The 23,565-nt window shown below is 38.0% G+C and overlaps 1 protein-coding gene across 1 annotated transcript in view; it reads left to right on the top strand.

Moving 5' to 3' along the window:
• The window catches only part of RYR2 (ryanodine receptor 2), a 721,598-nt gene that overhangs the window by 680,339 nt on the left and 17,694 nt on the right, over positions 1–23,565 (top strand). The window contains exons 92-99 of the mRNA XM_067710999.1: positions 467–553; positions 1,237–1,452; positions 2,925–3,055; positions 4,363–4,405; positions 7,061–7,194; positions 10,619–10,679; positions 12,484–12,630; positions 14,878–15,012. Coding sequence (XP_067567100.1) covers positions 467–553; positions 1,237–1,452; positions 2,925–3,055; positions 4,363–4,405; positions 7,061–7,194; positions 10,619–10,679; positions 12,484–12,630; positions 14,878–15,012 — 954 coding nt within the window. The remainder of the gene's footprint in view (positions 1–466; positions 554–1,236; positions 1,453–2,924; positions 3,056–4,362; positions 4,406–7,060; positions 7,195–10,618; positions 10,680–12,483; positions 12,631–14,877; positions 15,013–23,565) is intronic.

Here is a 23,565-nt window from a genome sequence, read left to right as displayed (position 1 = left end):
CCTCACTATCCGTCAAACACACCAGCATCACCTGGAGCTCAGGACCTTTGCCCTCCAAGCTCTTTCTCTGACATTCCCGTCCCCAACTGTTCACTTGATTGCCGTCCAGTGGCACCCAGGCCTCAGCTCAAATGTCACCTCCTTAGACAGATCTTCTCTGACCACCTGTCTGAATAGCGCCCCTGTTCCCTAAGTCCTTAACCTGATGGATTTTTCTTCATAACATTTAACATTACCTGAAATTACGCTTTTTATCTGTGAATGTGCTTCTTTATTATGTTTCCTCCGTGGTGGTTTACGTCATAAAGCTTGGTGCTTTACGTCGATAGCACCAAGCATGGGACTTGAAACCCAGTGGGCCCTCAACAAATAGTTTTGGGTAAATGCATGAATGCTTTATTTCAATTGTCTGCAAATTTCAAGTCTCTCGATTCAATGACCTTTTAATAATTTTTTTCACCTTCAGAACTATTTTGCTCGCAACTTTTACAACATGAGAATGTTAGCCTTATTTGTCGCGTTTGCAATCAATTTCATCTTGCTCTTTTATAAGGTATGTACATCTTAGTCTTTTAATAACCAATATGAAAGACTGAATTGAATGTAAAGATTTCAGAGATCCACTAGTGAGCACATCAAAACCGATGCTGAAATGTATTTGATGAAAATGAAAACCTGAATCTCAGGCACATTGCTGACTGTCTAGTACAGCAGGGATAGATTTGCTCCTTCACACTAGGTGAGAAATGCCCCCACTGAAGAATGTTGGATTTGCAGAGGATTTACCCACAGTGCTCAGAGTCTAATTTGGCTGAATATCTCACTTGTTACTGTATCTGGGTGTGGCATATCTGTACTGTATTAAATTCTTTTGATCACTGAGAAGGCAGCTTAGCCATCTAATTATTTCCTGCATGTACTGGAATCCTCATATCTGGGTTTAGTTTCAGTCATATAACAAAATGACTCAGTTATATATATATTTCAGTTATATTTATATATATTTTATCTCTATGTATATATATATATGTATCATATGTTCTTTTTCAGATTCTTTTCCATTATAGGTTATTACAAGATACTGAAAAAGCTATCTTTTTTAGCCTTTGCTTTTAGTCTTTTCATCGTGCATTGGTTTCACATCCAGCTATTGGCTAAGACTGGGTTTCCACTGTTTCTTGTTTACCCTGATGTCAGAGGAAATGAACTGACTGTCCTTTAAATGATTTGAATCAGGTCTCCACTTCTTCTGTGGTTGAAGGAAAGGAGCTCCCCACTCGCAGTTCAAGTGAAAATGCCAAAGTTAGCAGCCTGGACAGCTCGCCTAGAATCATTGCAGTTCACTATGTGCTGGAGGAGAGCAGCGGCTACATGGAGCCCACGCTGCGTATCTTAGCCATTTTGCACACGGTTATCTCTTTCTTCTGCATCATTGGATACTACTGCTTGAAAGTAAGATAGTGAGGCACCAAGGAACCTGTGTGTGTCCGCGTGTGTGTGTGTGTCTGTTGCACGCTGGACTTCTGGGGAAGCAGATTCTGAGATGGAAATGACATACACATAGTTTATTAGGGAATGTTCCATAAACACCTGCGGGGCAAGGGGAGGAAGCAGCATGGAGAAGAGGGAAAAGCGGGGCTGCAGTACAGACCCAACAGGGCACATCACAGGTCTCTGTTCTGAAGTTGAGACGCCCCCTTCGGGGTAGCCCTGGGCTGGGGCATTGGAGCTGGGCCTTTAGAGCTCCCTGGTGACGAGTCACTGCATGCAGGCTGCCCTGGGAAGGGGATGTGGCTGTCACATTGTAGTTTTCTCGCACGGCAGTAATTATTCACATATAGCCAATTTCACCTATAATTTGACCCCACAGAAGTCCACCCACTATGTCTCCTAGCAGTGCTCAGTGTAGTAGAAATTCTAGAAATACATCACATTGGACCTCTGAGAGTCATTTTGATTGTTTTGTTATTAGGTATGTATCTCTCGTTATCCCTGGCAGAAATGCTTCACTGTTTGTCACGTCACCCATCCCTAGAGCCTTACCAAGGGAACACTGTAGTTTGGTGAATAGAACTCAAGATAGTCTCTCTGAGTGCTCAGGGCTGCCCATCACCTTTGCAAACCTCTTTATCTTTTCCTAGCATGACACCTTTTTACTGCAGGGCTTTTATTTCACTGTGCCCTGCTTCTGATTGGGAAACTTCTAGAAGACTTTTGAAAAACCAGGGTCCAGGGTAAAAGACTAGAATGTAAAGTTTTTTTCAGAAACTCCTCTCCCTCCCTCTGCTTCCCTTGTTTTATTGGGGGGGAGAAGGGATATTCTTGGATAATTCCAGAATGTCTGCATCTTCTTTGCATCTGTGCCTTGTGTAAACTCTGTCCATATGAAAAGGGAATCAGTAAATTCTGGAGACATTCTGGCAAACTGACAAAGATTTTTGCTGATGTTGAAATTAAAATTTATTTCAAAATAGCATATGGGCATGCTGAGCATGGAATTATCAAAGAGATTTCTAAAATAAAACTAAAAATTTTTTAGAAGTATGCATTTTGGAACATTAGTGCTATGTTTTATTGCATCCATATATATTATATATATGTATATATGTAATATGCAAAAGAAAAGCAATTTTGTATAATATTTTTAATATTTAAAATTGATTTCATTAGTGCAATTATCAATGAACCTCTATGTGTTTAAAAACATATGCATATATATAATATCTATACTGTCTTTTGTTTTTCGAAAACCTCTAGATGCCTCCTTCTGCCTAAATATAGCTGATTGATTTTCACTCAATTTTTACCCTCCTGGAAGTAATATGGGAAATATTTCTTTCCAAAAGCTGTTTTGTAAAGATAGTGACCACAAGAGATGCAAGTAAATCTAAACTAATTTTAACATGTTTATTTTTCAAATGTAGGTCCCACTGGTTATTTTTAAGCGAGAAAAAGAAGTAGCTCGAAAATTGGAATTTGATGGGCTTTATATTACAGAACAGCCTTCAGAAGATGATATTAAAGGCCAGTGGGATAGACTCGTAATCAACACACAGTGAGTAAAGAATGAGATGAGACATTTCTGTGCTCAAAAATTTCAAGGCATAAAATACTTTGCCGGAGTTCTTGCAGATTTATCAAAAGTTTAGCAGAGGTGAATAACAGTTATATATTCAGCCAAGAAAATCAAAAGACTAATAAGCTCCATCAGTCTCTTAATGGATGCCATCAATTTTTGCCCTCTGTGTTCTGAATTCCTCCATCAAAAATGGCTTTGAGTCCATTTCCACAGCACTGATGGCACATAACATCCATTACTCAGTGTTCAGGGAAGTGTGTAGCTGGAGGTACAGAACCTGCAGTGTGGGGTTATCTCATCTGAAAGCATAGAGGAAGCCAAAATTATTCATTAAGGAAGGAGTTGTAGCATTAAAGGCAAAAATATTGAATGTCACACTTTTAATCTAAGTTGGAAATTTTCAGTTGGTATCATCCAGAGGCGAAGCATATAACTAGCTGAACATTATGACATGTAAAATATAAGACAGAAAAGCAAATACTTTTCTTTATGCTAATTATTTTGCCTGTGAGGTCTAGATCCAAACTACTAGCTGCTGCTGCAGATAAAAATCCATCACAAAAGTCTAATTTTACACTATTCGAGGTATTGGTGATACAATATTTTTCTGTAGTTTGTAATACTCAAGCGTGAAATAGCTTCCTTTTATTGTGATTAGTTTTGCTAATTCTTAAAGAGTTACGATTTCTAACAAGTTCTGGGTTTCCAAATGGGGATGATTTGTTTGTGTGTTATAAATGTTTACTCTAAATGCTCAATATTTTGTTTAGCAACTCTAACTCGAATCAAGTCTGTCCCCTTAGGTGAACTCTATATTAGTTAAGATGCTGGAGTCATGTGATGGTGTTATGCTCAGTTTCCTTAAGGATAACTAGTGGGAATGAGATTTTTTTTTACTTCCTAGGAAAAACAATGACAGTTTTAGATACTTTAATTTTTATAGACAATTGACAAAGAAATGTATACATTAACACATTATACATAAAGAAAAAATATAACCAGACTGCTTATTAAATATGCTCATATTCATCTCCATTAAAATATTAGCCCATAGTCTCTTCTGTGATTTACATGTATATATTAACACTTAAAATAATATTTAATATACTTATGATAGAAAAACTATGGGATAAGATGGGGAAAAGTCATTGTAATTTTTGTGAATGGAAGAATATATGTTCACATATTATTTTAAGTATTTCATTTATTCAAAAAAATATATTGTTATTTATCATTTTTTTAAAAATGATACTATTTTACTTCTATGCTTTTATATCTTTTAGGTCATTTCCCAACAACTACTGGGACAAATTTGTTAAAAGAAAGGTGGGCTTAAATTTTCTATTTTTTTCCTAAAGTGCAATTCAGATTTGAATCTGCTGTGGCTCATACGTAGGCTGAGATACTGAGGCGTGCTTTGTCTGTTAATGTCATTTCAAAATGGAAATGGGATTCAATATGAATTTCAAAAATTTCATAAGAGGTCCATGCTCTGCAGCTAAAAAATAAATAAGCATTGCTCACCCACCTGTCATCTGACTCAGGTGACTAAACAGTGCTCAGTCTGTACGTTAACAAGAATTGGTAAGAATTTTCTCTGAGATTGTTCGGGTAACTGAGGTTGACGGAAGGCTCTTTTTCTGATAAGACAGCTTAAGTCACCAGGGCTGGGATCCTCCCTTACAATAAAAAAGTAAAGTTGTTGTATACCAACAAAGGACTGAATTTTATTTACTTTTATATAAACTTCAAAGACCTTCGTATTTTGATAAAGTTTTATTCTTCTGATGCGCACTGCATCAGAGCATGATAGAACACAAGTAGGAGTTCAGCTACGGACTCTGGCACCTATGTCGGCTCTGGTTACGAGAGACAAGGATTATCTCTGCTCTTCCTACCACACGGGATTTAACGTAGGTCACTTTTTTTAAAAAAATAATGCATGTACCAGTACTTGTACACTGTAAAATACAGTAATCATTACTTTGTAGCTCCTTCTTATTCCTTGAACCCTCCAACTGCCAGACTGAATCACTTCATGCCACGTACCATAATGAGCCATGGCTCCAGTGTATGCGGTCTGGGGCGAATGGCCACAGATGTCTGCCGAACGAAGTGGTCTTTTTCCCTTTGATTCCACCAGTTGAGAACTACTCATAGGGGGGCCGGTGATTGGCAACTGCAGATTTTTTGTTACCAGTCTGAGGGGAGATAGAGAGTTTGCCAAGAATTTAAATCAAGTACATTATTTAAAATGAAGCACATTTTAAAAAACAGAAACAAAACAAAACAAACCCCCCCCCCCCAAGACTTCCTAGTTGGAAGAAGCAGTGTGTTTGTTGATTTTCATTTTGGTGCAAGTTTTTGTCCCCTTGTGACCACACAGTAGTAGCACTGCACGAATGCAGATGAGTGCATCCTAATTAGACCAGAGCTCTGAAAGAATAATTTTTAAGTAACGTAAAATAGATAATTTGAATATTTTATTCTTAGTAATTATTTAACAGTATAAAGAAGCAGTTTCTAAGTTATTAAAGCAAGAGTTTCTCTGAAGGACACGATATATCTAGAGTCAAATAAATAGACAGATTGTAATTGCAGCTGAGACAGTCCATAGCGTTCCTGCTCTGAGGTCCAGTTTGTTCTCCTGGGTGAGAATACAACCCCTAAAGAACTCCCACTCAGATCAGCCCAGCCCATTTTCAGTGCTGTGAGAATAATGGAAAACAAATTGTTTTAATGAACCTAAATAGTGTACGTTCATAGGCTTTTTCACTACCGTTGCTCTTTTATGTTTTCTTTTAATTTACCTGATTGTATACATTCAGAAAAAGCTCATTTTTATTTCTGCTAATCCTTTCTTTCTTTCTATTTATCCACTTTCTTTCTATTCATCCACTCTAATATTTTACTTTAACGTTCCCCCTCCTCTTTCGCTGGTTCTCAGTTCCTTTGTTTCTCCTATATTCCTGTTCCTTGCTTTCCTTTTCCTCTCTTGCTGCCCGTTCTCTCTCCTCCTGCGTTTCTTTCATTACTTTTCCTGTTGCCTCCATTTTCAATGATGTACGGGATCCTCATGGTATATAAACTGTAGGCCAAGAGTCGCTATATCAGAGACAGAGGTACTGAGCTCACAGGTGATCTGTTAGCCCACATCTAAGCCCTGATCTAAAAACCCAACATCTGGGCAAAGCCCAGACAAACGTGACAGAAGAGAGAGGGGCAAGGAAGCCAAGGGGGGTTGCAAAGAAGTGATTCTAACGATGGACAAGGAATCCATTCTAGGTAAGAATTAAACTGAGGACCTGTGGATGGTGACAAGGCTGCAGGTTCAGGTGTTGTTGAAGAATGGCTGGAGTCAGGATACTATGGGGGGAGTTGAATGTTTGCTCTGGAGACCACAGAGGGGATACCAGCATGTCATGGGCAAACCCAGTGGCATGCCGTGCTCTACGCAGAAGATCTTTGCTGGGAGTCAGCCTTGCCTGGATGTGTCCTCACCCCATCTCTTGCCAAGCTGAGACTGGGCATGTTACATTCTCCAAGATCAATTTCTTTATCTGCAGAGTAGGATGCTAACAACAGGAAACTTAACATATTATGACAGTCCCATGAGGGAAAAGCAAGTTGGACCTCTTAGCATAATTCCTGACACGGGATGAATTTGGTAGCAGTTACTTTATTCCATTTTCTCCCACCTCTTTACCCATTTGCTTGAGCCTGTCCTCTTTTGTGCCTGCCTTTCTCTCTTGCATAAGAAATCTTGTTCTTCAGCTAGGCATTATTTAAAACGCTATAAGTTCACTAAGACCGTAAGCAGTGTGATCACAGAACATGAGCCGTTAAGTTAGATGTTTAAGTGAACTTGAAAGTAAGACCGATATATACTATGTATAAAAATAATTAGATGTTTGTATGTGCACATACAGATGAGATTACTTACTGGTGGAGGCCAGTAAAATGCTTCTTTTCTTGCCCCAGGTTATGGATAAATATGGAGAGTTCTATGGCCGAGACAGAATCAGCGAGTTACTTGGCATGGACAAAGCTGCCCTGGACTTCAGCGATGCCCGGGAAAAGAAGAAGCCAAAGAAAGACAGCTCCCTGTCGGCCGTGTGAGTGTTCATTCTGCTCTATCCGAGGTCTAGGTGGAAAGGAGGAAAAAGTAATACACTTCTGAACTTGCTAGTGCACTGATTTCCTTTCCTTCAGCGTCAGAGGAATAGAGACGAGAGAAACAGAGAATATATAAAGTCTGCTTTTGTACTTCCGGGTATTTTTGCACTATGGAATCAGCAGATGTAATCTATTAATTTTTCAAGGTGACTTTTTCATTATTTACATAAAGCAAGAAGAAAAGATTTGTTTTATCGATGTGCCTCTTTATCCCTAAATGCCACTTAAGTTGAAGTCAAAGATGCAAAAGCATAATATTTGACTCGTTAATGCTTCCTGTTTGCCAAGAAGTTAGTTTTCTTAATTTTGGAAAAGGGAGCTATGTAGACCTTTTATTAGAAATAAGTTCATATTCTTTTAATTGTTGTGTTTTATTTAAATAGCAAAGACTTGGTATACTTAGTATACTATTACTTGGAAAGTTCATTTTAAAATGAGGCACTCTTATACAGTGCTCGCATGGAATAATATGATATAATTAGAAGGATGTAAACCAGTTGAACTGAATTCACCTGAGATTGAATTTCACATGCACGTGTAGTGTTAGTATACATATATATATATATATATATATATATATACACATCTGTATCTGTCTTGCAAATTTAATCAACTATAATTCTAGAATTACAGTTGTAAAGCCTACATGCTTTTTAAAATGTAATTTCTTATTGTAGCCACTTAACGATTTTAGAAAAAAACGTAATCGTTACCTTCCCTTATCTGTGTATTTAAGGTATCAGTCAATTAGGTATGTGACGATTTCTCTGAAAACATAAATATTTAAGGTTCTGTAGAGCAATGTTAGTTTGTCTTAGATAACTATTTTAGCTAGCATTAAAAAACAACATGTTGGCTGATCTCTTTTATACTTTTTATCTCTCTGAAACCTTGTTAGAGCTAGTTGGGTCTTTAAAGATAATGTGAACCCAGTTCAAAAGTAGTTAGATAAGCAAATATATAGCAAGTTATGAATTTAAATTTAAAATATTACCTGAGTACTTTAAGAAAACAAATGTGGTTCTTAAAGGAATGTGGTCACTCTACGTAAGATGAAACACAGTTGGCAGCCCTTAGGCATTCAGGCCCTTATGTTAGAATATCACGTAAGGACTGTGGTGAGAGGGGGGCTGCTGAGTTTCTTACTAGCATTTTCAGATCCCTGATAACCAATGTAGAATTAAATAGTTTTACTGAATTATGCATTTTCCATGGTCATATTTGTGACTCTAGAAAATGTCTGATAAAATAGAAGGAAAGTTTAGACTGTTTTTTTACTATGAACAGTTTTAAATTAGTGGAATTTTCCACTGTTTTACATAGTAAATGTTTGCAGGTTTGACCCCTGGCAAAGTACCAAGAAATTAATGTGGCTTTTATTAATACCTTTAAATATGGATAATAAAATTAGAAGAATAAAGATCTAGTAAATAACACACATTCCTAGGAAAAGATTTACATGTAGTGTTCCTTTATTAAAGTGTTTAGAAGGATTGAGTTTTCAAAGATTATCTGTTTTCTATATGAATAGTATCTTAATGTGAACATTTGCATATAAGGATGATTCATGTATCTATGTGTGCATGTATTTATCTATCAATCAGATATATAGGGCTTGGTATGTGCATATTTAAACAAGTGGCCAGTTCACCTCCTGGGGATAGAATGGCTGCCAGCAGCCAGAAAGCCTGCATGCTTCTTCATGTGTGTCTTTATGGAGTGAGAGGAGAGCTTATAATCTCAAAACCATCTAGCAAAACTCCTCAGCTTCTGGCTTCTAGTTTACCCCTGAACCAAGCCCTGTGGCCAGGTTAATGCCATGCCCTGATTGGCCTAGATCAGCTGTGCTCCATCCCTGGGGGTGGAGCCAGCTCCACCCAAACAGCATCACTGCCACTACTGGTGAGAAAAGAGTATTGTATACTACAAAATACTCTTAATGCTGTTGGTAGGAAACTTGCTACCCTAATGCATGACAGGGATGGAAAACAACTAATCATAAGAACAAACTTCTAAATAAGTTAGAAACGACCATGGGAAGTTCAGACATCCTGATAAAAACCCTTATTTTGTTTTGGATTGCTTTCATGGGAAATAATCATGCTCTCATGCAAATTATCCAATGGGTTTATTTTTTTTTCATCTCTCTCTTTTTTTAAGAAAAAGTATTCTTATATTGAAACCCACTGTAAATATTCATGAAATTTTAAAAAATATTATTTAATAATAAAATTAATTATAACTCAAAGACTGCTTTAGTTCCTTAAAAAAATTAAACCTTAACTCTAAGGGGAAAAGTCTCCTAAGAAGTCAGCTTAGATTATCAACTGTTTATCATTGCACTTGTAATTTAAGATTGACCTAATTAAAAGAAATGATTAAAGAAGTAAAGACTAAAACAGTAAGTCTAGAGAAGCCTTTTTGAAAATAACACTAAAATTATATTATTATCATATCAATTCACTGGAATGTTGCAAAGGCTAACAAAATTATAATTTCTAGCCCCATAAACCGGTGACAAGTTCTGGAAAAAAACGAAAATTAAAAATTAGTATATTTTAATACATGTATATTTTAATCTGCAAAGATCATGACTATTTATGTTGATTCACTCATTCAACATTATTGAGAGACGTTCAATGTATGATATAACATGCTTGGTGCTGGGGATTTCACAGACTGGTGAGGAAGGCATCAATACACATACATACACACACACTTATGCCTGCAAAACAACATGGGAAACGATTATAAAGGGAGGTGTCTACAAAGCACTATGGGAACCAAGGGGAAGGGTTAAATTCCTTCTTGGATAGAGAAGGAAGTAGAGAAGGGGCATTTCTGAAAACGATAGGAAAAAACAAAATGAATAAGCCCTTTTATTGGCAAAATCAGTACAGTTGTCAAACAAGTGTGGACATTTATGCAAGTTTTTATTAGTTGAACTAAAAATTATTCTGTTGGGATGCAATTATGAATATATAATGAAAGTTAGGGAGGAAACTTTCGATATACCTATGTTAATTTAGTAGTTTCTAGGAATAATTGTCACATAGAAAGTGTTTATTTTATATTTAATATAGGAAAAGAAAAGGTCAAAAAGAAAAGACTATTTTTAAGTAATAGAGACATAGTGATGCTTTGTTTTGTTTTCCAAGATTCCTCTTTAAAAAAAAAAAAAATCACAAAACTCTGGTGCACATTTTCCAACAGAGCTCTCAGCTGGGCTCCTGAACTAGAACTCATCTCCTGAGATGGTTGCCAGCTCTGCCCCATGGAGAGTGAATGACAGCAGGCTTTTGCAAGCCTGTGAGTCTCTGCTTCATGTACATATCTACAAATTCTTCTTTTTTGTCTTTCCAGGCTGAACTCTATTGATGTGAAGTATCAGATGTGGAAACTAGGAGTCGTTTTCACTGACAATGTAAGCCAACTTCATTACCACAAAGTAAAACGCACTCTGATTAGATGAGTTTGTTGGGCTTCAGTGGCTGAAAAGATGGCTATTTAAGAAAGCTACTTAAGGGCTTCCCTGGTGGCGCAGTGGTTGAGAGTCCGCCTGCCGATGCAGGGGACGCGGGTTCGTGCCCCGGTCTGGGAAGATCCCACATGCTGTGGAGCGGCTGGGCCTGTGAGCCATGGCCGCTGAGCCTGCGCTCCGCAACGGGAGAGGCCACAGCAGTGAGAGGCCTGCGTACTGCAAAAAAAAAAAAAAAAAAAAAGAAAGCTACTTAAATATCAGTTCGTTTAATACTGACCACATCTGAGAAAGACCCAGAGAAATATATGATTAATCAGCCCATATCTCATTCCATTTCTTTCAGTAGCTGAAAAATTAAAATATATTTACACGAGAAAATGAAATGGAGATGCAAATTCGTGTGTATTTTCATTCAGATTTTAGTTGAGCAGTCGCATTCTTCAAAATTTTTAAAGATGTTAGAAAGTTCTAAATAAATTTTTTCAAGTTCTTTTTTAAGATTAATTGCAATCCATTTGTTTCTGCCAAGTAAAGTACATTAAATTACTGTGCTCTTTTTCTTGATGGATCCCTCTTTTATCAAAGAGCATAAGAGCTTCTGAGTTAGGCATAGGACCCACGTATATATCCAAATATTATGGAAAAAATCGCCCATGACTAAAAGCCACCAGCTGTCAAGGCAGAGAATCACATACTACCTCATTGGCTCAATAGCATGACATTTTTGATTCTTAGAAATTCCAGTTTAAATAACTGTTACTGTCAGTTGTTTTTGTGCTACCATTTGCTGGCTATGGGAAGTTGCTAGAGAGAATCATGAAACATGGCTGAATCGATGGACTACAATTTTTGCTGTTAGACCTCAGCCCATCCCCTCATTACTGCTTCTTAATTCTTCTACCGTCTTCTCACTCCTCCTACAGAAAGGCTCGTAAAAACCTCCCCTAAGGCCTTCTGCTGTTCTTGCTGCCGTGCTTTCTTCCTTGGATATCTCATTGAGTCTGAAAATCTCGCTCTTATCTTAGCACTTTTATAGTGAAACTTAGTTCCATTCTCCTAAAGACCTGTGACCCCCATCCCCCCAGTACTCCTGCCTCTGTCCCCACCCTGCCTCACCCAGCCGTGGGCCCAGAACTCTGGGTACCTTAGAGAACCCTCTGATATTCAAAATCAAGTCTTGAGTTACCTTTTAGGACTGTCAACTGTTAGTAAGGTGTCTTGCAGCTCACTTCTCATCTAACAATAGAAGCAACTCCCCTGAATAAAAAGGAGGCCACCCCAACTCAGCCACATGTGGCAACATCTGGAGACATTCTTGGTTGTCATGACTGGAGAGGGGGAGTTCTACTACCGGCAGCTAGTGAGTAGAGACCAGGGATGCTGCTAGCTAACCATCCTACTATGCACAGGATGGCATCCACAACCAAGGATTATCCAGCCCAAACTATCAATAGTGGACATTAGTAAGTTGCTGTTGAGTAGTAAGTCAATACATTTTTCTCTGTGGGAGGATAAATAAAAAGAGACACTCTGATATAAAGGAGAGAATGGCATTGAACCTTGCAGAACAGCTACATCAAAATAAAATACACAAACAAACTGATATAACTGATTGGAATTATATAAATCTTTAGTCTAAGAAGATAAAGTTAGTGGAGTGGTTATCATAGAATGAGAGCAGAGTAGTTTTTGACAATAGTATGTATTCTATTTTCTGAGATGATTTTCTCTCATTTTGTCTTAATAGTCCTTCCTCTACCTTGCCTGGTATATGGCCATGTCCGTTCTCGGACACTATAACAACTTTTTTTTTGCTGCTCATCTTCTTGACATTGCTATGGGATTCAAGACGTTAAGAACCATCTTGTCATCAGTAACACACAATGGCAAACAGGTAAAAGTTTTATGTTTTCCTCCCCCTGCAAAAACTGAAAAAGCAACAGATATTCTAACAGAAGTAACACCAAACCTCAAATGACAGTGTACAGTTTTAAAGACTTTTGCGAATAGAGGATCCATACTTTTTCTCCTATAAACCGTGCAGATTCGTAATTTGAGAGCCCCCGAGACCTACATTCACGTCTTGGCTTGATGGGTGAGCTGTGTGACCTTGGATAAATTACTTAGCATTCTTTTAAATCTCAACTCCCTCATTTTGTAAAATGAGTACAATAAAAGTACCTACCTTATAGGGGTTTTGTGAAAATTAAATAAAAACAGAAATGTGGAGGTGTTAGCACAGGCTCAAGCACATTAAACACTCAGGAAGGTAGTTATTATTTTGTTCCTAACATGATATTTGCTGTATCTGATACTGTGGCTAAACCAAAATATGTTGCAACATCCTAACACACTAGTTATATCAGTAATAAAACCTGAGATGCTACATTCTTAATTTAATATAGTATTTTAAAACTGGATATTCATGGGCTCTTTTCTCCACTTTTAAATTGGGCAAAAGGAATAATATGTTTCACACGTGACAAGGTCATGCTTACTTGGAGAAAAGCTGGCTTAATTCCAGATAGTCAGCTTATGTTCTAATACAACCCATTTGTAATGTTAAAACTTTCATTAATAAACTTCTCAATTCATTCTCTATTTATCAAGTGTCCAGTGGGAGGTAACACATTCTGTTAGTTATTTAGAATGAGAGTCCTTATTTTCCAGAATTTTATAATCCAGCGTATTTTAAAATCAGTGCCCTTCCCAAAACCTTGAACTGTGTCCACGGTTAAGTTCGCATTATCATGACCTTCACTTTTCTAAACTTCAGCACAATGTTCTTATATATGTCACTCTAGTTTCTGAATATGAGTATGATATGCATGGCACATCATGAGTCCGGTGACAAAAAGTGTACTATGCATATTCATCGGTCAATTAGTAAATTGGTTTTGAGCTCCCAGTATGTTCGAAGAACTGGAGATGCTAAATCTGTGGAGTATTTGCACACAAAACATCTGGCACTACTCTCAATTTCTAAACTTTTATTTCTAAACTTTATTCCTTCTCTTTTTGAGGTATCAAATTTTCATTTGCAAAGATATATAGAGCTTAAATAGCCCTTATAGGTAAAACACACAGAAATTTACAGTGGCCTTATACTTAATTTATAGAAGTGAGTTAAGCCCTCTATTAAGACAACATGTTTTTTCCAGATAATTATGAAGTGATTTTTAAAAGACTTAGTATATGCTGCCACGGTTAAGAACACCAGGGGTATGTTGTAATCAGAGGAAGTAGACATAAAAAATAATGCATTTTAGTGTGTTTAGAACTTCTGGGATAGAACCAGAAATATATTTTTACCACCTTGGTGAACGTCATATTTTAAAAATATACATATTCATATACAAATTCTATGTATATTCACATATATATTCTATAAAATATATGTTTATATATACATACATATATATGCATATATATACATTATGTAAAGTATAGTTTGGAATTTAAAAAAGATTACATAGAGCTGAAAAAAGACCTTTCAAACTGTGACTTTTATTTATACGTTGAGAAAATTTGCCTTCAAAATAGTGTTATTTATTAGTTATTAAAGTGTCTTTCCCTTTGATCATTGGTTTATGTTAACAAAGCCAGACTTCTTAGTTTTAGTTTTTTAAATATTTATGATACATATTATTAACAGTCGTGCATTTCCAGATGTTAGAAACAATTCCTATTTCGTTTTAGGATATGATTGAAAGAAAACGTGATTTACAACCCCTCTTACTATCATAACAAAAATGAGAGAGTTTTTGTTAGGAATGTAAATTATTTAAAGGGAATAGAACTTATAAAAAGAGAGAATGTGTTTAATGTAGTATCTACTACCAAATACTTAGATGATAGAAACATGAACATATTAAGCTGCTTATTAATATTATTAATATCAATTTGGATATGAAACTAAATCAGAGTTTTATTCATGTTATTGTATGCATTTATTAGCCAATTAAGTAGTCAAGTTTTACATAAAATAAACTGGCAACTTTATAAAATATAGCAACTATGAAAATAGATTTCCCCACTGGGGGTATAAGAAAGGTATGAGGTGTGGATTCCATTAGCTTTTAGTCAGTAAATCCACTGACTTATATTTCTAATACATGTTCAATGTCACATTGCTTTCCAGCTTGTATTAACCGTTGGCTTATTAGCTGTTGTCGTATACCTATATACTGTCGTGGCATTCAATTTTTTCCGAAAATTCTACAATAAAAGTGAAGATGGCGATACACCAGACATGAAATGTGATGACATGCTAACGGTAAGTTCATACACTTTGATCTCCTATGAATGAAAAAACTTCTCCTGCTTCTTCAACCCAAGGAATTGTGTAGTCATTCTTTAACAGTGAAAAAATAGAAAATAGTGTACACAGCAGAAAGTTGTGTGGCTTTTTAAAGAATTGACGATTTTCATTTTTTGTGGAACATGAAGGACTGTTTCTGCCAATTTTGCACATCTACTGCATCAGCCTGATAATTAGTAGAATCCTGAGTAAAGTCCTTAGAACTGGAAGGATTAATGTAAACACTTTAGCCTGTTGTTCATATATTCTAGGAGAGCAGGTAAAATTATTTCCTTGTAGAAGGTTTAGGTATTTGTTCACCTTAGTGACTTGAACTGAAATTACTGAAATCCAAAAATATCTCTTTTATATTGAGTATCCTGGGTTAAATTACCCTTTTAGTCTTGGTTTTAAAATCAACAGATGTTAAAGATTTCATATTGCTTTATCACTCTTCTATAACCTGCATCTCTAATATGACAAATCAGAAATTACCATATATGAGATGCTAGACTGTGAAGGGGAAAATTAGACAAAATATTTAACCTCTAGCTGGAAAGAGATGAATCCTTCAGTGAGCTCCAAATTGAGATACCTATACAGTTGGGGCTGGTGTAAAAAGAGATGGACATAATGATGCTAAAATTGCTCTAGAAAAAATAAACATCTCAAAGGAGTAGTGACAAAGACCTACTAATATTACAAAGACTAGTAATTAAGACAGTTTTTGTACTAGAGAATGACAGATCAATGGAATACAGTCTAGAAAGAGATTCAGATACACATGGAAATTAAAAGTATGATAAAAGTGGCCTTAGAAATTATGAAATGAAAAATAATTCAATAAGTGGTATTGGTACCATGAACATGCTGTTAGGAGGAAACTGCTAAAAGTGGATGCCAACCAAGTTCTTTACATCAAAATAAATTCCAAATGAAATAAATCTTTCAGTGAAAAAAGAAAGAGAAAAATGAAAGTTAGGATTTGACTTGTGAAATAATAACATTATTTATTTATTTATTTATTGCTTGCTTGCTGTGTCGGGTCTTCGATGCTGCCCGCGGGCTTTCTTTAGTTGCAGCAAGCGGGGGCTGCTCTTCGTTGCGGTGCGTGGGCATCTCATTGCCGTGGCCTCTCGTTGCGGAGCATGGGCTCTAGGAGCGCGGGCTTCAGTAGTTGTGGCGCGTGGGCTCTAGAGCACAGGCTAAGTAGTTGTGGCACATGGGCTTAGTTGCTCCGCGGCATGTGGGATCTTCCCGGACCAGGGCTCGAACCCGTGTCCCCTCCATTGGCAGGCAGATTCTTAACCACTGCACCACCAGGGAAGCCCCATAACAACAATTTTTTAATGGGGAGAGGTCTTTCTGAATATGACATAAAACCTAGGATCCATGTAAGCGTAAAAAATTACTTTAAAAAGGAATAACTATAAGGAAAATCTTAAATGCAGATGACAAGCTAGCAAAAATATACTGAACACTATAACAAAGGGCCAGTTTCTTTAATTTACAAAGTCTTTGTCACAACTGAGAGAAGAAATAACAAGCCAATAGAAAAATAAGCAAATTATATGACTAGACAGTTCACTATAAAATAAGTTGAATCAGCTTATAAATATGGAAAGATGCTCAGCCTCTATCATATTGATACTTTAAAAAGGGCAAACCAAAGCCATCAGTTGCCACCTTTACCTATCAGGTTTGCAAAATCTTAGTTTGTTAATACCCAGAGTTACTGAATTGATTGAAAAGCTGGCACCTTCATGAACACTGTTGGGAATTTAAAATAACACAACAATTTGAGAGAAATTTTATAATAGCTATTGAATTTTTAAGTGTACTTACCCTTTGACTTGTCAGTTCCATTGCTAGTAACTGACCTGTTTATTCACAAATATGCCTCGCTATATTCAAGGACATTAGCTGCTATAACAAATTGAAAATAATATAAATTATCATCTATAGAGTCTTGATTAAATAAATTATGGTAAATCCATATAATGGAAAATATGTAGCTTTTTAAAATAGTAGAGAAATCTGTATGTGCTGATATGGAAAGACATACAAATTATACTTAAGTGGGAAAAATAAAGATCAAAAGGATCCTAACTGTACAAGAAGATACACACACATATGCTAGAATGTATATAATAGATATGCTAGAATACACATACTATTTTTCTGGAAGAATACATAAGAAACTTTTAACAAGAGTTCATACAGGAAGTAGGACCACAAGTCAAGGAGAGAGAAAACTTGTGCGCCGGGAGACTGACCGGTCACTAGTAGTAACCTCCACCAGAGTCACTAACAGGGGACACTTTGCCACCCCCTCGCTGCTTCCCCACATCCATACCCTACCATTCTAGGCCCAGTGAGGAAGGTACTTTAGAGATCCTTCATCTCCTCTTCTGTGTGCTGCCTTTAATACCACCTTGTCTCTCTGTCCCATGACCCTGAAGACTTGGGGGAGTGGCTGGCCGGATGCAGAGAGGGGAGCAGAGGGCTGGAGGAGGCAACAAGGCGCAAAGGAGGGTCAGTAAGGGCTAACGGTAGGCACTTGTGCCTACACTGACTCCGGGGAGATTCATTTATATTCCAGGAGAATCACCCCAATGGGTCTAAATCTCAAAATTCACCAGCCTCAGGTCAGAAAGTTGTCCTGTTCATTCCCAGAGGGTGTGATGCTCAGTGAACCGCTCAAGATTGGTGGAAAGTAGGGAGGGTTTCAGATGGTGACATGCAGTGGCCTGGGTTACACGCTGGGAACAATGTGTGACTTGGATTCACCTCTCCTACCACAGTATGACCCCCCAAAATATCCTGATCTCTCACTCTCACATCATGAGTCGTATCTGACCCTGTTCAATTTGCCCTAATAGTGTTCTTATATGACTACATGTTGCATCTTGCTCTCAGGATGCTTCCACTGCTCTTGTTAATTTTGTCAGTGGATTTATTAGGAGAAGAATCCATGCATTATTTGAACACGAGGTGGGTTAGGAAGTCCACTGCCTTTACCTGGTTGATTTTACCCAATGACAGGGAAATGTATAAAGAAGGTAGAGAAGCTTGCCTCACTTTAGGATGAGGAAATTGGCTTCTTGATGTTTTCATCTGTGGGCTTGGGACTGAGCTACAGCCAGGATTTTGTTCAGTTTCAGGAATTTCTGTCTATATGGGTGAGACTACCTCTGACCAGCTCTGTTGTAGGTATTTCTGTCTCTACAAATAACAATGAACAGATCTTGCCTTTGGCTGAGGTGAGGTTGGAGGCATCATAAGTTTGCATCTTACGTGTTTCTTTCTTGAAAAAGAAAAGTCAGTTCCAGGATGCAGACTACACCTCGGCTCCTACCTCTTTCATAATTATGTACTGCTGTCAATCAGTCGAACCAGACAGGAGTCTGTGTACTTTGCACAGTCCATTTCCAGCTGATTGTTGTTAACAACTGTTGTGTCAGAGGCCACATTACCTAGGTTAACCTTTCAATTTTAGATGTAAAAACCCCTTTTAATTGCCTCTTACTAATGCTTGTGTAGGGAGGTTTTGAAGAAGCCACAGCCACTTAAAATGTAAGTAATCACTGACAGTAATGCTCATTAAAAGCGGAGGCTTAGTAAAACCAAACAGCTAGCAAGACAGAATTATGGAGTAGCAGGTGGTCAGATTTCATTGTTTTAATTCCCCAAAGACAATCCTTTTTTTTTTTTTTTTTGCGGTACGCAGGCCTCTCACTGCTGTGGCCTCTCCTGTTGCGGCGCACAGGCTCCGGACGCACAGGCTCAGCGGCCATGGCTTACGGGCCCAGCCGCTCCGTGGCATGTGGGATCTTCCCGGACCGGGGCATGAACCCGTGTCCCCTGCATCGGCAGGCGGACTCTCAACCACTGCGCCACCAGGGAAGCCTGAGAATCCTTTCTTTATGCCAGTCTCCTTAGCATTTCTTTTTCAAAGAGTGAAGTCTAGTATTCTCATCTGAGATAGGTTTTCCTCACTCACGTCGTATTTTATTGCTGTCATCCTGAGTTCCCATCGCATTTACTGTTTCAGGTTGTTTCTTCAGGTCTCAGAGAACATTGTAGGTTTTCTGGGGGACGTAATTCACTGCCAGTGTTTCATAACTTACAGCAGGTGGCACTGTAGCTGCAGTTTTGCAGAGTCAGTGATGATTCATACTTAAATTTCTTTTCTTCTTTCTTTACTTACTTATTTATTTGGAATCACGGTGTTTTGAGCCAGAGAATCTAATTAATCCAGCCATAACCTGATAGAATTTGAACCTCTTCACCAAGAATGTAGGAGAAGAAATTGAAAAGTAATCTAAAGTTTTCAAGTCCAGGGTAAAAAGCTGATTGCAGCTAGAGAGCCAGGGAGACTGACGTGGCATATATAAGAGCATCCATCTCAAAAGGAGTGGTTTTCAGCCTCAAATGCCCAGAGGAATCACCAGGAAAACTCTGTAAATCCACAGCTCTTCAAGACCAACCCCAGATCCCTTGAGTCAGAAACTGTAGGAAAGGTATCAAGACCTGTGTATTTTGGAAAAAGCTTTCCAGGTGGTTGAGCTAAAAAGTGTGCTCCTAGGGAAGTAACCTGCTTAAGTAGTTGTTCTAAAGTACTTACTTTACCCCATCTTCTCAATGAATAATCTGTTTCTCTCTAGTTCAACCTCTATCTCTTTTTCTCTCCCTGTGTCTGTTTCTCTCCCCACACCCGCCTTTTTTTTTTTTTTTTGGCCAAGGTAAAGATCTTATAAGGATCTTCACCAGTCCCTAGAAACTGTTACTCTTCAGTGTCCCCTAAAGGCAGCATAAACAATGATTAACCCCGGAATGTATGTTTAGGAGGTGGATGGGGGGAATGTCACAGAACGTTAAATCTTGAGAATTAGCAAGTGCCCTGTCCCCGTTTCTGTAGCACCAGGCACCTTCCTCCCTCATTACTCAGGTTCTCGGAAGAAAGCGGTGTCACTTTTTGCTGCCCAGCATCGCTCCTCCAGCTCTTATGATCAGGTTGAGTCTGATTCTCTGAAAAGGAAGGTAGATGAAAGGACTTCCCTTTTCAGGCGCAGAATGGTAATCTGACAGGCTGCCGCCTCCTGTGAGTGGCTGGTCACCCCATTTCCTCCTACTCCACCACAGCAGCCATGGCCCTGCTACCTCTGGTGAGAACTTCTGATAATGAAGGAGAAGGTTGGGAAAATCAACATCAGAATCCCACTGGTGAACTGTGCATTGTATTCTTTTTCACTTTGGTATCTTATTAAGCCTAACTAAGCACATCCACAAAACTCTACCTCTCTTTTCACAGCATGACCATGTTTCATTTTAATGAAATATGGTGGAATCCCCTCCTCAAAATTCTTAGTGCTATCATAGAATGAAGGTGAGCATTGAGATGCACATATTGCCAAGAGAGGCCAAGTGGCTGACGAGAGATCTAAAAAGAAGGAGACATTTACTTTGGTAATTTAGCTTCATTCCATGGTCTTGTTTTCAACTTTACAGTCTAGAAAGTAAAAGTGAATCATTTGCCTGAGGACAGACTCACATTAACCAGACTCCTAAGAGTCAGATGTATCAGTCAGAGTACCAACTTTCTACTCATTAAAAGTTCAAGCAACAAGTTGATAGTCTCTTCTCTATAGAAAAACTCTATGTGGGGAGCCAAATTATAATCCAAAAGTCTTGGTCAGCAGGAATTAGCAAGAGGAATTAGCTAGACCATCTTAGTCACATACATGTCAAATAAGCGGGCTTGGAGAGCTAGGGCATTCCAGGACCTGAACAGGGAACTGCAGTGATCCACTGTTGGCCCACTATGGCTATTAGTGTGGGGAGTCAAAGGGCCAGAATTTGACATGGAGAAATGCCAGACCACAGCCAGGTAGATTGTCCAAATTAAGTCGCCAGCCAAAGGGGGCAGGGGGAGTTTTACAAACAAAGCTAAGAATGGGAAAGCTAGGAAAGGATGGCCTATGTTAGTTCACTAAGTAAAGAGTAGGCAGCTGCAATAATAATTCTATTTCCTGTAGCCACAGTTAATCACATGTGTGGACAGATTTAGAGAAAAACATATAACCCCCAATTTTTCTTAATAAAAATAAGAAATGCATGTGGTAAAAACTAATTCCAACAGTATGCAAGAATATACAGGGAAAATAAAACTTTCTCTACCCACAGATCCACCATTTACAGTTTCAAGCACTGTTTTAGACAAACAGTTCTAAGAAAGTAATGCCATGTCCTGAGGGCTTTTTTAAAATGTCTTCAAATTTTTATTTCTAAAGATTGATTCAGTACGTGGTACCAGGAATCCAGAATGTTTAAGCCTCCAGGAGATGTGGATGCAGGATTAAGTTTAGGCACCATTGGTCTCATCAGGCTGTCTGTAAAATAGGACTATCCTGGCCTCTCTGTAAGAGAGACCCCTCCCCTGGGCTGCAGAACAGTTCTGGGGTGATGCTCTTTGCTTATTGCATCCCAGACTGACCAACCTCTTTTCTGAGTGACCCAATCTTTTTTTTTTTAATTTTATTGAAGTATAGTTGATTCACAATGTTGCATTAATTTTTGCTGTACAGCACAGTGATTCCGTTATACACATGTATATATTCTTTTTGTATTTTTTTCCATTACGGTTTATCACAGGATATTGAATATAGTTCCCTGTGCTATACAGTAGGACCTTGTTGTTTATCCATCCTATATATATAATAGTTTGCATCTGCTAATCCCAAACTCCCAATCCATCCCTCCTCCAACTCCCCCAGCCTTGGCAACCACAAGTCTGTTCTCTATGTCTGTGAGTCTGTTTCTGTTTTGTAGATATGTTCATTTGTGTCATATTTTAGATTCCACATATAAGTGATATCATGTGGTATTTGTCTTTCTTTTTCTGACTTATTTAGCTTAGTATGACAATCTCTAGTTGCATCCATATTGCTGCAGATGGCATTATTTCATTCTTTTTATGGCTGAGTAATATTCCAGTGTGTGTGTGTGTGTGTGTGTGTGTGTGTGTGTGTGTGTGTGTGTATACCACATCTTCTTTATCCATCCGTCAATGGACTTTTAGGTTATTTCCATGTCTTGGCTATTGTAAATAGTGCTGCAGTGAACATGGGGATGCATGTATCTGTATGAATTACAGTTTTGTCTGGGTATATGCTCAGGAGTGGAATTGCTGGATCATATGGCAACTCTATTTTTATTTTTTAAGGAACCTTCATACTGTTTTCCATAATGGTTGTACAAATTTACATTCCCACCAACAGTGTAGGAGGGTTCCCTTTTCTCCACACCCTCTCCAGCATTTGTTATTTGTATGGATAAGATTTTTTTAATGATGGCTATTCTGACCAGTGTGAGGCGGTACCCCACTGTAGTCTTGATATGCATTTCTCTAATAATTAGTGATAATGAGCATCTTTTCGTGTGCCTTTTGGCCAGCTGTATGTTGTCTTTGGAGAAATGTCTATTTAGGTCTTCTGCCCATTATTCGATTGGGTGGTTTGTTTTTTTCTTATTGAATTGTATGAGCTGTTTGTATATTTTGGAACTTAAGCCCTTATCAGTCACATGATTTGCACATATTTTCTGCCAGTCCATGTTTTGCTTATGGTTTCCTTTTTGTTTTGCTTCTGGTTTCCTTTGTTGCGCAAAAGCTTATAAGTTTGATTAGATGCCATTCGTTTATTTTTGCTTTCACTGCTATTGCCTAAGTGACCCAACCTTTATTTAATTCTGTTCATTAAATTCCAGGCGTCTGACTTAGATGCAGAATACAAGAAGTTTCCTATCAGCAATTGGCTGTTGAACTATGAGCATTTTGGTATCATCTTGCTGCCTATTCTTTGCCTGAACTTTATGTTCTTTAAAATGACCTGAGAATCTGAGGTCTATTTGAGCCATTCTCCATGAGAACAGCTGACCAGTCATAACTTTTCACTCCTCAGTCATCCCATCCCACAAGTGATTTTTGAGTACCTATCATGTGCTGGACATTATTTAGGCACTGATGATAGAGTAGTAACCCAAGTAATTCTTCTTATAATGGGACTAATTCTAGTGGAGTGAGATAGATCATAAAACATCAAATGAAAAAATAAGTTGGAGATACAAGTCTGGAATTCAGGAAAGAGACCCAAGATGTAAATAGAATTTTTTTGAAGTAATTAGCACAGATGATATTTAAGCATGAAACTGGAAAAGTTCCCCAAGGGAGTGTCCTAAAAGAAACAAAAAGTCAGAGAACCCAATCCTGGGCATTAGCTCATGAAGAGATAGGGAGATGAGGAAGAACCAGCCAAGGGGGCTGAGAAGGAATGACCAGAAATGTAGGAGAGAACCAGAGGAGTGCGGTGTCTCACTGCGTGAAGATGCTGTTTCGAGGTCTTTGCCCCGTTCGTTAGGGTTACGGCAGACAGTGAGTTTTTTGTTTTGCATTGATGGGTGACATCAGTTGGGTAAATGAGAGTTTCTCGAACAGTCTGAGGAGGGCTCATGGAAGAAAGATTATTCATT

This window comes from Pseudorca crassidens, chromosome 16 (assembly GCF_039906515.1).
Source record: "Pseudorca crassidens isolate mPseCra1 chromosome 16, mPseCra1.hap1, whole genome shotgun sequence".
NCBI lineage: Eukaryota > Metazoa > Chordata > Mammalia > Artiodactyla > Delphinidae > Pseudorca > Pseudorca crassidens.
Note: the sequence above shows the minus strand (reverse complement) of the source record. Positions and strands in the feature narration are given on the sequence as shown.